Raw genomic sequence first — 15,764 nt, forward strand, 5'->3', positions numbered from 1 at the left:
AGCTTCCTCCTAAACACTACTCTTCTCCCACTGGCCATCACACAAGGTTGCCACAAGAAACTGCACACATTGCTGCACAAATAATTTGGCAAGCTAGTTCCGGTAAGTGGGAAGCAGAGCAAATGTTCCACAATGGGACAATAGAAATATATAACCTGTCACAGAATCAGAGGCCCTACAATTAATAAGACCACAGTCTTTGCCACACAGTCCCTTCTTCTATAAAAAATATGTTTCCTCTTTAGTGCTCATAGCCAAAGATGTTCAGGACACAGCCTGCACAGGAAAGCTGTAAACAGATAAAACAAGGATGGCTAAACTTTTCAGTCTGGTCCTATGAACATTCAAGCAGAAGTAAGTGGGACATACAACCAACTATCTGTGTACAAGAACACAGTCCTAAAGTTGGTGACAAATCCAGAAGACAAAATGAAGTTGTTTTTAACACACAGCAGATAATACCCAGTTTTTTGCCACAAGTTAAAGGAAACTTCCATATTCAGGGGCAGCATACCTCCAGTGTAAGAACTATCACTGGAGATCAAGGTAATTCATACTATGATATCTTTCACAATTATGTATCTTTCTCAAAAAGGGTATTATAGCATTGGAAAAAGTGCAGAAAAGGGCAACTAGAATGATTAAAGGTTTGGAACACTTTCCCTATGAAGAAAGGTTAAAACACTTGGGGCTCTTTAACTTGGAGAAACATCAACTGAGGGGTGACATGATAGAGGTTTACAAGATTATGCATGGGATGGAGAAAGTAGAGAAAGAAGTACTTTTCTCCCTTTCTCACAATACAAAAACTTGTGGGCATTCAATGAAATTGCTGAGCAGTAGGGTTAGAACGAATAAAAGGAAGTACTTCACCCAAAGGGTGATTAACGTATGGAATTCACTGCCACAGGACGTGGCGGTGGCTACAAGCATACCCAGCTTCAAGAGGGGTTTGGATAAAAATATAGAGCAGAGGTTCATCAGTGGCTATTAGCCACAGCATATTATTGGAACTGTCTGGAGCAGTGGTGCTCTGTATTCTTGGTGCTGGGGGGGGGGGGGCAAAGTGGAAGGGCTTCTAGCCCCACTTGTGAACCTCCCTTTTTTTGGTCACTGTGTGACACAGAGTGTTGGACTGGATGGGCCATTGGCCTGATCCAACATGGCTTCTTGTATGTTATGAATGGATGTGTAAGCTGGACACTGAAAAAAACTGAAAGGAAGAAAATTTATTAATTGGAAAAGTGTTGGACCACCAAAAAGACAACTCAGTGTGTTGTAGATCAAATCAAGCCTTGCGCTCAGAAGATCAACATCTACTGGTAATCCCTGGTCCGACAGATGTCCATCTTGCCTCCATCAGGGCCGGGGCATTTTTGGCCCTGGCCCCAACCTGATGGAATAAACTCCCAACAGAGATCAGGGCCCTGCGGGATCTATTACAGTTCTGCAGGGCCTGTAAAACAGAGCTATTTTGCCAGGCCTTTGGCTGATGTGGTGGATGTCCAACCAATCTGGCCCCTTCTGCTCAACCTGCCCTTGATCTCTATGGCAGCAAATTTACCACTCTGAGAACACATACCAAACAGGTTCCATACACAGTATGATGGAAACAGGCCCATGACACCACAATTTTTTGGAATGCCATCTTGTTTAAGAGGGAATTTGGAATGGTTGTTTTTAGAGTTTTAAGGTTAACTGATCTGTGTCAGTATTTGTATGTTATGACCCACCCTGAGCCCACTCGCAAGGAGGGTGAGGTAGAAATAAAACAAACAAGCAAATTATCCGTAGAGGCTAAACTGACTAAACTGAGACTGTCATACTTTGGTCACAACATGAGAAGGCAAGACTCATTGGAAATGATAATACAACCAGGAAAAGCTGAAGGCACTAAGAAAAGAGGAAGACCAAACTTGAGATGGATTGACTCAACAAAGGAAGCCACATCTGTTCAGTTTGCAAGAGTTGAGCTAGGTTGTAAATTATGTTTTGGAGATCATTTTTTCATAGGGTTGTCATAGGTCAGAAGCAACATATGTAACTCTACCAGAGGCTGGAGACAGATAGCAGATGTTGATATTTCCCTTCATGCTCTGCTAGCAAGCTTCTACACAGCATCAAATGTGCCAAACATCCTTAGCAAGTGGCATTTTGCTTTTCGTTATTACTTTCTAGACTGTGTGCAATGAGGGACTGTGGTACTGCCAGTTCAGCCTTTCTTGATCTGCAGTTATAGCTTTCATACTATTCCTAATCCCCTAAACTAGCCAGTCTTTCTTCACGTAAGTAAAACCATGCCATTTAACTGCAGGTCAAGAAAGTCTCTGCAGAGGAGGGCAAGAGCAAAGTACCTCTGATTCTCACTTGTCTTGAAAGCCCCTTGCTGGGGTTGCCATAAGTCTTGACATCCACACACAAGGATCTGACTACCTGGCATCAAGTGCCCTTTAACTGAAGAATAACTAACTCTCACGGTTCCATATTTGTAAGCCACCTTTGAACTATGAGAAAAGGCAGGATATAACTGTTTTAATAAACCAACAAATCATAAAGCACTAATTATTATTATTATTTATTTATATTCCGTCCATTCCCCCCTTTGGGGGCTCAGAGTGGAGTACATCAAATAGAGATAAGATCACAATAAAATCATAATGAAACCAATTTCAACATTCAGTAAAGTGCAACAAAATGATTCAGCAAAATGATATGACAGCAAGGTGTTATAGCACAGAATGGTATCACTATACAGCACCACATCCAGTAGGGCAGTAGGGGGGAGGCTAGCTGGTCTAAAATAGATGCCCGGTGCCTCATCCAAAAACCAGGCGGAACAGCTCCATTTTACAGACCCTATGAAAGGCCAGCAAGCCAGGTAGGGCCCGGATCTCCATAGGGAGCTGATTCCACGTGGTAGAGGCAAGATGGGCATCTCTTGGGCCAGGGAGGCTGGGAGGTTGAACGAAGCGATCCCCAGGGCGTATATGGGAGGAGACGGTCCCAGGTATGTTGGTCCCAGGCCGTGCAATACGATGTGCCCTCATACATTCATATTGTAATTGTAAGTAGATGCATTTTTATAGTCATCATAACATGCTTCTTTACTGTGCAACCCTAAAAAGGGTCATACCATTCTGAGTGCAAGGATATAACTCTTTAGGACTGCCCTGTTCAACTCCTGCCTAACTCCAGTTTTTCATCCTAAAATGGCTTCCAAAGTAACATACAACAAATAAACAAAAAATGCAATTTTAGCAAGATCTTGGTCCTGGCAGGTGTAAAGAAAATGGTTCCTGAAGCTTTTGCCCAATCTTTGGTTCAGGCTGCTATTGTAGCCAACAGATACATTCCCAGAGACACTTAGAGACCAGAGTCAGTTTGACCTTACTAGTAGATAACATGCGGCTGCGTGAAGAAGGGAGTATTAGCCTAGCATTGACTATCAATTAATGCATACCAAGCAATTGAGCTATGGGCTTTTCACCTGTGGGAAAAACAGGAAGCTGATCTGCAGTAAGTTTTGTTTCTTCTTTTCAGTCAAGTCACCCCATACATCACATGACCAATAATACTCAGAGAGTTACATTACCTCTCAGGGTTCTGATTGGCTTAACAGGCCTGAAGTCAATTTGAGACCCTTATCACAAACCCAATTTGAGACACTTACCATAAAAATTAGCTTACATCATTCAGTAGCTTTTTACTCAGCTTGATGGTGACTGCTGTACCATACAGTTACTGTGTTCCTGGCATCCATCTCGACTTGCTTATTCATGTGGGCTAGCCAGTTTGCTGCTGAACCTTTCAGCCTTTGGATTTATATATGGTAATAACTTGGAACTTTGTTTTATTGTATTAACTATGCTGGATAAACATAAGAGTTTTTCTTTTGTTCCTTCACAGTTGTGTCTTTTATCTATTTTTTGCACCTTAATAAAAATAATAATATGTTGTATTGTGGGTTTTGCTTCCATTGACCTCCAAGCCTTTTTCCAGAAGCCTTGACTTTTGATCACCTACCAGATAACCAATTTGCATTTGAAAACTCAGTCTGCAGCCCTACCCCGAAGTGCTGACTTTTCTTGTTAATTCCCTGAAAGACCAGGACTTGTCCTTTCACTCCTTGGGATTGACAGAAAGGACTGGTGGCACCTACCAAGATTAGAGTGAGGGCAGTCTCCCTCTGGTATTTTTGTAACCTGGGGTCTGGGAGGGGAGTTCTTACCTGAATCTGGATCCAGGCAGGGGATCTATGAAAACAAATGACAAGAATGCCCACTGGGAGTTGTGGGAGTTCTCTGAAAGGCCATAGATTCCTCTCTAACCACTGCACCACATCAGCTCAGTATTTCTTTAGATGCCCCATCTAATAAGCATTCTTGTCATTAGTTTCAGTATATACCTCCAAGAGGGATAGTTCTCAAAGCTGTTGTTCCAGTGATACTCAATGGTTTGGGAGCCACTCCCCAATGCAGCACCCACCCAATGTTTCTGACATGTGGGCAAGGCCATTGTCTGGTGAGACTTGCAGGTGATGGGTGGCTCCCACTATGAACAGTCAACACTGCATAGACGAAGGATGGACAAATTGCAAGTCTCCATGAGTTGCATGCCTCATGCCAGAAATGGAAGTACAGGGCCCATCTTCTTCAACAACCTCCATCCCTCTCTACAGCCTCTGCACTCTCATCCCAGCACCTGGGCAGCTACAAGGAGGGGAGCAAGCTGACCACAAAGAAAGAGAGCAAAACCCACAACCACCACAGTAGCCTCCCAGGAAAAGAGCAAGCTGGATACAGTGGAGTGACAGTAGCAAGGTCACTCAGCAGCTGCATGTAGAGGAGTGCAGAATCAAACCTGGTTCTCTCAGATTAGTGTCTGCACACTTAACCACTACAACAAATTGGCTCTTATTTAAATTTATGGATCATCTGGGTGATGTACATCATTTTGTAAAAACATCAACCATAAAATAAAATGCAGAACAATGCTAATACAGACTTCTAAAAAAAGTCAGATGGTGAAATTTCTTTCAGTTTTCTATTCCAGAATGCAGCCACTTTGTAGGTGGTGGTGGTAGGAGAAGGAACAGAGCAGCCTGGAGAAGAAGAGAGTGTGCCAGCCAGAGTGGAAACTGTTGGTCATAGAAGCATAGAGTTGGAAGGGACCTCCAGGGTCATCTAGTCCAACCCCCTGCACAATGCAAAAAACTCACAAACACCTCCTAAATTCACAGAATCTTCATTGCTGTCAGATGGCCATCTAGCCTCTGTTTAAAAACCTCCAAGGAAGGAGAGCCCACCACATTCTGAGGAAGCCTGTTCCACTGAGGAATTAACAGTCAGGAAGTTAGGGTTTGTAGAATCTTTCGGGCTCAAGTGCCGTGTTCTACTGGAGAAAGTTTTCCTTCCAGACGTTTCGTTCTCAGCTGCGGAGAACATCCTCAGTGGCGTTGCAGCCGGAGCAGGCGCTCTGACCTTCTTGGCTGCTGTTCTTCCTAATGTTGAGCCAGAAACTCCTTTGATTTAATTTCAACCCATTGGTTCTAGTCCTACCTTTAAGGGCCACAGAAAACAATTCCACACCATCCTCTAGATGACAGCCCTTCAAATACTTAAAGATGGTGAGCATATCACCTCTCAGCCGCCTCCTCTGCAGGCTAAACATCCCCAGCTCCTTCAACCTTTCCTCATAGGACTTGGTCTACGGACCCCTCACCATCTTTGTCACCCTCCTTTGGACCCATTCCAGCTTATCTATATCCTTCTTAAAATGTGGTGCCCAAAACTGAACACAATACTCCAGGTGAGGTCTTTCCAGAGCAGAGTAAAGCTATACCATAACATCACGTGATCTGGACACTATACTTCTGTTGATACAGCCCAAAATTGCATTTGCCTTTTCAGCCACCGCATCACACTGTTGACTCATGTTCAGTGTATGGTCCACTAAGACCCCTAGATCCTTTTCGCACATACTACTGCTAAGACAAGTCTCCCCCATCCTATAACCATGCCTTGGATTTTTCCTACCTAAATACAGAACTTTGCAGAATGCAGAATGAGGAACCATTCACAAGCACTCTTTGGGTGCGATCTATCAACCAGTTACAGATCCACCTAATGGTAACAGGATCCAAACCACATTTTACCAACTTGTCAACAAGGATAGTATGTGGGACCTTATCAAAAGCCTTACTGAAATCAAGATAAACAATGTCTACAGCATTCCCCTGATCCAGCAAGGTAGTCACTTTCTCAAAAAAAGAGATCAGGTTAGTCTGACATGACTTGTTCTTGAGAAACCCATGCTGGCTCTTAGTAATCACATACATTCTTTCTAAATGTTCCAGGACTGACTGACTGATGATTTGTTCTAAGACTTTTCAAGGTATAGATGTCAAGCTGATGGGTCGGTAGTTACCCGGATCCTCTTTTTTCCGCTTCTTGAAGATGGGAACAACATTCGCCTGCCTCCAATCTTCTGGCACCTCTTCTGTTTTCCAAGAATTCTCAAAAATAATAGCCAGAGGCTCAGAGATTACATCCGCAAGCTGTTTTAGAACCCTTGGATGCAATTCATCTGGCCCTGAGGACTTAGTTTCATTTAAAGAAACTAGGTGTTTATGTACTACCCCTATGCTGTTCCTAGGTTGGAACTTCATATCCTCCTTATATGTTCTGTTTTTGCCATGTTGAGCACCGTTTCCCTCAGAAGAGAAGACTGAGAAAAAATTGAGAAGTTCCGCCCTCTCTTCATTACCTGTTACAATTTCACTTTCTTGCCCTTGCAATGGGCCTACCATGTCCTTGCTCTTGTTCTTACTCTGAACATTAGAAAAGAACCCTTTTTGTTGTTTTTAGCATCTTTGGCCAGTCTAAGCTCATACTGAGCTTTAGCTTTTCTAACTTTTTCTTTACAAGCACTGGTGATTTGTTTATATTCATCCTTGGTTGTAAGGCCCTCCTTCCAATTCCTAAAGGAGTCTTTTTTTATTTCTCAAGTCTTTAGAGAGCTGTTTATGGAGCCACTTTGGCTTCTTTAGGCTTTTCCCATTTTTATTTCTCATAGCAATCGTCTGTGATTGCGCTTTCAGTATTTTGCTTTTAAGAAACTCCCACCCCTCCTGAACCCCCTTCCTCCTAAGTATTTCTGACCATGGGATTTTACCCAGAATAGTTCTAAGTTTAAACAAGTTTGCCTTTCTGAAGTCCAACCTATAAGTCTGACTACGTATCGCTTTTCCCTTCCCTAAGACTGTAAATTCCAAAATCATATGGTCACTACTGCCCAGGGTGCCCACTATTTCCACTTCTTCAATCAATTCTTCCTTGTTGGTGAGAATCAAATCCAAGATAGCAGATCCCCTTGTTTCCTTCTTCACATTCTGGAAAAGGAAGTTGTCAGCAAGACAAGTCAGGAATCTATTTGACTTTTCATTTTTAGCAGAGTTGGACTGCCAACATGTCCGGGTAATTGAAATCTCCAATGATCACTGTATCCCTTCTCTTGGAAAACTTTGCAATCTGTTGTTGGAGTATTTCATTCAAGTCCTCTGCCTGGCTTGGTGGTCTATAGCAGACCCCCACAATAATATCACTGCTTTTTCTTACTCCTTTTATTTTTACCCAGAGACTCTCAACTGTGCTGTCATGTTCAGATTCACATATTTCCTCACAAGTATATACCTCCTTCACATATACTGCTATGCCTCCGCCCTTTCTCATTTGCCTGTCCCTTTTAAATAAGTTGTACCCCTGAATCCTAATATTCCAGTTGTGAGTTTCATCCCACCAAGTTTCAGTAAAGCCAATTATGTCATAGTCTCCTTCCTGTATTAGGACTTCCAGTTCCTCCTGTTTGTTTCCCATACTCTGTGCATTAGTGAAGAGACATCGGAATCCATGTTTTATGCATCCCGAGGGTTTAGTTTCTGTACAAACCTGCAAGTTAACATTACCTAGCGTATGCATCACTCTCTGCAAATCTTTAAAGTTCTTATCCCCAGTTTCTGGCATCATACGAGGCTTTGAATTATTGTCTCGCTCCCCCATACAATTTAGTTTAAAGCCCTCCTTATTAGGTTAGCAAGGCTGTTACCAAACACCCTTTTTCCTACTGCTGTAAGGTGTAAACCATCTCCCGATAGAAGACCACCATCTCGAAAGCGTAAGCCATGGTCCAGAAATCCGAATCTTTCCTGATGATACCATCAACATAGCCAGTCATTTACTTGAAGTATTCTTTCTCGTCCTAAGCCACGGCCTTCAACAGGAAGCACTGACGAGAACACAACATGTGCGCCCAGCTCCTTCAACCAAAAGCCTGGCAAAACATCTCTGCCTTACAATCCCTGTGGAATCCCTGTGGAATTGCATAAGATCCTGCTGGGCCCTGATAGTATTTAACAGAGTTCCACCAAGTTGGAGCCAGGACCAAAAAGGCCTTGGCTCTGATTGAGGACAACCAGACATCTTTGAGGCCAGGGGTCACCAGTAAATTGCTGTCTAGGGAGCGCAATGCTTTCCCAAGTACATACTGGAGGAGACAGTTCCAGAGATACATTGGTCCCTGACTGCTTAAGGCCTTAAAGGTCCACACCAAAACCTTGAACTTGACTTGGTACTCCACTGGAAGCCGGTGTAGCTGGCACAACACAGGTTGTATATGTGCTGTCCATGGCATTCCCCTCAGGACTCATGCTGCTGCGTTCTGGATCAGCTGGAGCTTCCAGACCATTCTCAAGGGCAGTCTAGCATGGTAGTGTTTAGTGTTGGAAGAGAATCTGGCAGAACCAGGTTTGAACCACCACTCTTCTATGAAAGCTTGCTGAGTGATCTTGGGCTAGCCAGGAAAGGAAAGGAAAGGTCCCCTGTGCAAGCACCAGTTGTTTCCGACTCTGGGGCGACGTTGCTTTCACAACATTTTTATGGCAGACTTTTTATGGGGTGGTTTGCCATTGCCTTCCCCAGTCTTTTACACTTTCCCTAGCCAGACACACTACCTAACCTACCTCAAAGTGTTGCGAGGCAGTGGTGTACTAAGGCCAGGACTGTAGTCCACCCTGGGTGCAGGAAATGAGGGGGTGCATTGTCGTACCCTACCAGAAAAGTACACAGCAGAACAGCACATGAAGGCAGGGAACAATGCAATGAAAGGAAGGCGCTAGCAACTGAGAAGGACGGCAGGGAAGACGTGGGTTGACTCAGGAGTGTAGGCGGAACTAGTTGCAGCTGGCAACGTTGGCTCTTCCAGGCTGCTGGGCAAAGGGAGTTGTGCATGCAGTGAGGAAGTACCAAGTGACTGCAACAGTTCCTCACACCAGTTGGACAGGCTAAGTGGCAACTTGGGCACTGGCTGCCTCTGTTGGCCCCAGTTCCTCAGACAGTTATCTCAGTTGCTTTGGGGAAGCTGCCCTAGCTGCTTGCACACTATGGAGGAGGAGGAGCAGTTGAGCATCCTAAAATTCTTTATCAGATTAGTGGGGGAATGGAATGGATTATCTTGAATTCATGGGATCTTTTTTGGGATCTGTGCTTTATCACAGCCTTCCTGAAAGGTAACTCAAGCATGCATAAATAACTAGTGCTGTAGATCTTAACTGGACAGGACAGCAAGCATCTGAATAGAGATTGGATGTTCCCCGTGTAAAAAAGTCCCTACAGAAGCAAAGTGACATTTTAGTCTAGCCTCTTCCTGCTGTACTAGTTTCTCAAGTGCAGGAAGTTTCAAAAAGAGAGAGGAAATATTCAAACCTAAATTCCTCCTGCTAGTTTATTCTGAGGTTCTATAATTATTGGGTGCACAGCTTCATAACAAAGCAGTATTGTTGTTAGTAAATATCTTTGTATTATTGGAACATCATACATAGGATAGGCTAATGAACTTTTAAAAGAAAAGTTGGATTTTAAACGTCTGAAATGCTCTTTCTTTTAGATGGTGTACTACACTAGGCAATTACTTCCAATTCTATTCAGGGCCAGCTATGGACTATCTGGCACCCTAGGCAAGGCTAACTTCTGGCATCCCCCCTGCCCCCTGCAGTGACGGCCCCTTCCCTACATTCTATCCTGTGGGCCCACAGCCCACCACCTGCACCCCTTGGAGTTTTTGTGCATGCAAAAGCAGGGGGAAAGTCCCACCACCCCACCTTTGGAGTCTCCAAGAGGCACACAGCGGAGAGGGGGGGGATCCTTCCCTTGCTTTTAACACCCACTTCAGGTATGGAGTTAACCGTAGCAGTAGTGCAATTCTGAGGCTCTCCCATTCACACTCAATTTTACCTTAATACTTACGCTTAGCTTTATTCACAACAACTTAATTGCAGTTCGAGCTTGTGTGAGCTAACTTGGATTTATTTATGAAGCTTTCCTTCTCAGTACTTTGAGTCTCTGGATGACCTTAGTAAAACTGGAAGTTTGGAAACACGCGGGGGGGGGGGAGGGGATCCTTCCCCTGCTTTTGCACCCCAGGTTTCAAGAGCATAGGGTTGCCAATCCCCAGGTGGGGGCAGGGGATCCCCTGTTTTGGAGGCCCTTTCCCCCTCAGGGTCATCAGAAAGTGTGGGAGGGGGAGGAAAATGTCAGCTGATTCACGATTTCCATAGGTATAATGGAGAATTGATCTGTGGGTATCTGGGGCTCGGGGGGGGCTGGTTTTTGAGGTAAAGGAACCAAATTTTCAGCATAGCATCTGGCGCCTCTCCTTAAAACACCCGCCAAGTTTCAAAAAGATTGGACTTGGGGGTCCAATTCTATGAGCCCCAAAAGAAGGTGCCCCTATCCTTCATTATATCCAATAAAGGAAATGAGAGGTAGCTGTTTTACTGCAAAGGAACTTCAAGAACAGAATGGAGAAAGAAATTGCTGAATTACAAATTATTATGAAACTTGGAACAAACACCTCCCCAGGACCGAACATGGATATTGCTTTTTTATCTCATTACATATGCTAAACCCATTCTCAGTGAGTATAGCTATACATTCACAGTATTCCAATGTATTTCTCTTTTATAATAGTGTATCAGAATAATGTTTTATATTGACATACTCAAATAAGGAATATTGGCTATTCATCTCATTACATATACCTAACCCATTTTCATTTTATGTACTCTTGTTTTCTAATGGCAGACTAGAATGATGTTTATAATGTAAAGATTGATGCTGATAAGTAAATTAGGTAGCCTACAACTAGGAAATGCAGGTCCTTCTGTGATTTGCAAAAACACAAATTGGCAGGGAACTTTATTACCTTTTATGGCTATCCAGACCAAATCGCCAAGCCACACTGTTTTATCATGTGACCACAGCCAGTTTGCACTCTTTAACAACACTGCATGTATTTCAGCCAACAATACCTGATCCTCTAGTCTGATGAAGTGTGCTTAGAGAGCACATGAAAGCTTATGTTCTCAATAAAACTTGGTCTTAAAGGTGCCTCTTGACTCCTGCTTTGTTCAACTGCTTCAGAACAACACAACTGCCCTCCTGGATCAACCAATAAAGGAAAGGCATTTCGAAGGAGCATGGTCCTTTTAAATGTGATGGTCAGAACTCCATTTGGAGCTCAATTATGCTTGTCACAACCTTGATCCTGGCTCCACACCCCAAAGCCCCCAGATATTTCTTGAATTGGACCTGGCAACCCTGCAAAAGCAGGGAGAAAGCCCCATTGCCCACACTTCTTGGAGTTTTCAAGAGGTACGCAGGAGGGGGGAAATCCTTCCCCTGCTTTTGCACCCCTGGGGCACAAAAGCAGGGGTAAAGCCCCACTGCCCTACCTCTAGGAGTCTCCAAGAGGCATGCAAGGGGATCCTTCCCTGGGGGGGGGGGGGCAGAGCATACAGGCTTGCACTCAGTGTGCTCTAGCAAGGCTGGGTGGGCAGTGCTGTGCTGGCCCCGCCCCCACAAGTCATGTGCAGGGTGCCCATTTGGCACGCCCCAAGGGCTGCTGTTCCAGGCATACACCTAGTAAATGGGCCAGCCCTGATTCTATTATATTTTCTTAATAAACCACACAAACAGTTTTAAACAGGTCTCCCAAAATCCTACTCAGGTCTATTCAGTGAGACTTACTCCCAGGAAAACATTCTTAGAATCAGGCCTCAGATTCAGCAAGAGATCACAGGGGCAAAGCTCCTGAACCTTTCTGAGGGTTCCCTCTCCTCCTCCCCACTTTGTCCATTGAATAGTAGGTGCAGCCGCATAACAATCCCTGGATGAGCTCCATGACCTATTTTTCTACTAAGCAACCCCTGCAATCATAGCGCTGGAAGGGACCTCCAGAATCATCTAGTCAAATGAGCTGCACAATGCAGGAAACTCAAAAACACCTGCCCCCCACACTCCTATTGGCACCTGCTTCACACTCAGAAGATGGCAAAAAAACAAAACAAAAACACTCCAGGATCCCTGGCCAAACTGGCATGGAGAAAAATTGCTGCCTGACTCCAAAATGGTGAACAGCATTTCCCTGGGCATGAAGAAAGGGCCACGAGAACTAAGCACTGATGCAACCCTTCATGCCCCCCTTCTCATGATCTGCCTAAGGTCACAGAATCAGTACTGCTGTCAGATGGCCATCTAGCCTCTGTTTAAAAACTTTCAAAGAAGGATAGCCCATCACCTCCTAAGGAAGCCTGTTCCACTGAGGAACTGCTCTGTCAGGAAGTTCTTCCTAATGTTTAGTCAAAAACTCTTCTGATTTAATTTCAACCATTGGTTCTGGTCCACCCTTCTGGGCCAACAGAAAACAACTCCACGCCATCCTCTACGACAGCCCTTCAAGTATTTGAAGATGGTGATCATATCATCTCTCTGTCATGTTCTCTCCAGGCTAAACATACCTAGCTCCTTCAACCTTTCCTCATAGGACTTGGTCTCCAGACCCCTCATCATCTTCATTGCTCTCCTTTGGACATATTCCAGCTTGCCTATATCCTTCTTAAATTGCGGTGCCCAAAACTGAAAACAATAGGTGAGGTCTAATCAGAGCAGAGTAAAGCAATACCATCACTTCAGACAATCTGGAAACTATACTTCTGTTGATACAACACAAAATTGCATTTGCCTTTTCAGCTACCACACCACACTGCTGATGTGTTCAGTGTATGGTCCACTAAGACCCCTAGATCATCTTTTTTTTTTGTAAAACAATTTTTATTATTCTGCAACATATTATGTTAATATTCAATTGTTATTAAAAATTTAGTGCCAATACACTGCATCACATTTTCCACCTCCCTAAGAGAAATGCCTCTAAAAGAACTGCCAATCAAAATGTAGGCATGAGGATCCTGGAGGACAATGAAGTATGCTTCAAAGTCAACTAACAGACATAACAAACCAACAGTCAAAACAACCAATACACAACACTTTCTAAATGCTCAAGGACTGATTGTTTGATAATTTGTTCTTAAACTTTTCCAAGGATGGACGTCAAACTGACAGGTTGGGAGTTACCTGGATCATCCTTTTCCCCCTTCTTGAAGATGCGGATACTTGCCTGCCTCCAATCTTCCCACACCTCACTGTTCTCAAAGAATTCTCAAAAATAATGATTAGAGGCTCAGAAATTACATTCACAACTTCTTTTACTACCCTTGGATACAGTTCATCTGGGCCCAAGGACTTTGTTTCATTTAAAGAAACTAGGTGTTTACATACTACCCTTGTGCACTGGAAAGAAGGAATCCTAGGCTGCAACTCCCTTCCCCTCATCATGTGTTGTTTTTGCCATGTTGAGCACCTTTTCCCTCACAAGAGAAGACTGAGGAAAAGTAGGAAATGAGCAGTTCTGCCCTCTCTTCACCATCTGTTAAATTTCACTTTCCTTTCCCTGCAAGGTTCCTACCACATCCTTGCTCTTTTTCGTACTTTGAACACAAGAAAATAATACCTTTTGGGGTTGTTTTTATTATTATTACTTTAATTTTATATCCTGCCCTCTCCGCAAGCAGACTTAGGGCAGCTAACAGTCAGTTTAAGACAGTTCAAGAATACCATTTAAAACAATTAAAACAATTAAATACATAAAATACATAAGATACATTTCATGATGCTGTTAACAACTTCAATAGGCAGAATTGTAACTTTCTTTCTGACGGTCATTTTTAGCATATCTCGCTAGCCTAAGTTCATACTGAACTTTAGCTTTCCTAACTTTCTCTCTTCAAGGCCTGGTTGTATATATTCATCTTTGGTTATAAGGTCTTCCTTCCTTTCCTAAATGAGTCTTTTTATATTTCTCAATATAATAAAAGAACGCTGTTTATGGCGCCACCTTGGGCTCCTCCCATTTTTCCTTCTCATAGGAATCATTTATGTTTGATTCTTAAGATTGCACTGCAAATGTGCATGCTACAGAGATCAAGTTTTAGTTTTTGTATATTAATTTAAAATGAGTTAATGCATAGTTGTAGTTTTATAGGCCAAGAGTAAACATAACTCTTTATCATGGTTAGTGCTAATCATGGTTTCTTGCTCTAACCTTAATGATCTCAAATGCACACTGAAACTATTGTTGGATTTGCCTAAATGAGATCTGTCTGAAAGCTTTAATGTGCAAGCAGAGAGACTAGGAAGGCTGTAAAACTGCCTTAGCCATGGTTTGCATGATCAAGGACAGCTCTGTGAAAGCCATGGCTGATCCAAGGCCATTCCAGCAGCTGCAAATGGAGGGGTAGGGAATCAAACCCAGTTCTCCCAAATAAGAGAATGGACAGAAGAAAATACTTCTTTACTCAATGAGTGATTAAAAGGTGGACAACAGTGCCAGAGGATGGCCATAGGCCAAAGGAAATAAGACTCATGAAGTCGATCAGTGGCTACAACGTCATGATGACTAAAGGGAACTTCCACATTCAGAGGCAGTAAACTTTTTAATACCAGTGCCAGGAGGCAACATCAGGGGAAGGCCTCAGCCCTGATGTTAATCCTTCAGCCCAACTGATTGGCCACTGTGTGAGACAGTGCGCTGGACTAGATAGGGGATGTTAAAAATGATCTGCTCTCGGTGTCAATACGCCTGTTATGAGGTTCAAATGAAGGACAGAAGAATGATGTAAGACACTTTGAGTCCTCATTGGAGAGAATGATAGGGCAGAAATGAGGTATTTTAAAAAAAGTTTCTCCATACATTGCATATCCTTCTGACAAAACGTGCTTTGACTCACAAAACCTATACCCTGGGGAAAAATGTTGCCCATTAATGCGCTACCGAAATAGAATTTTAAACCGTCCAACACTCTTCCATTGCTCTCCTCCATCCAATATACATCTGCTTCCATTTCTATGCCGCCGCGGAGCCTCCCCATATCCGAAACCCACCCCCCCCCCCCATCACCCTAACTCACTGATTTTCAGTGCTTTCGCCTCTCTACTCTGTGACCTTCTCCTTCGCACCCCCAACTGTGGTTGCTTAGCAACACGCCACACATCTCACCTCCTGAGCCACGCTGAAAGACTCTTGCCGCTGCTTAGGCATTTTCTTCTTTCAAGTTGTGCACGCCCCACCCCCCCATCCCCCCATCCTCCCATCCTCCCATCCTGGCGCGAACTGACTACGTGTCTTAGAGAAGGTTAGGCTCGAGCAACGACCGCGGCCATCTTTGTCAAGGGTTCGTCTGTGGATTTCTCCCAGAACGCCATGTTTGAGCGGGGCCGATCGGTCGAGTTCGGGAGAGGCGTGGCTTCCTGGTCAAAGTGTTTTGCTTGTGGTGGTGTAAAGATAGGGTATTATTGCTATCAACGAGTATCGCT

The 15,764-nt window shown here is 43.8% G+C and overlaps 1 protein-coding gene across 1 annotated transcript in view; it reads right to left on the reverse strand.

Moving 5' to 3' along the window:
• The window catches only part of CCDC167 (coiled-coil domain containing 167), a 67,889-nt gene extending 52,356 nt beyond the window's left edge, over positions 1 to 15,533 (reverse strand). Inside the window, exon 1 of the mRNA XM_060244878.1 lies at positions 15,448 to 15,533. Coding sequence (XP_060100861.1) covers positions 15,448 to 15,489 — 42 coding nt within the window. The 5' untranslated portion in view covers positions 15,490 to 15,533. The remainder of the gene's footprint in view (positions 1 to 15,447) is intronic.
• Positions 15,534 to 15,764: the final 231 nt, after the last annotated feature.

Source organism: Heteronotia binoei, chromosome 1, assembly GCF_032191835.1.
Source record: "Heteronotia binoei isolate CCM8104 ecotype False Entrance Well chromosome 1, APGP_CSIRO_Hbin_v1, whole genome shotgun sequence".
In the NCBI taxonomy this organism is placed as follows: Eukaryota; Metazoa; Chordata; class Lepidosauria; order Squamata; family Gekkonidae; genus Heteronotia; species Heteronotia binoei.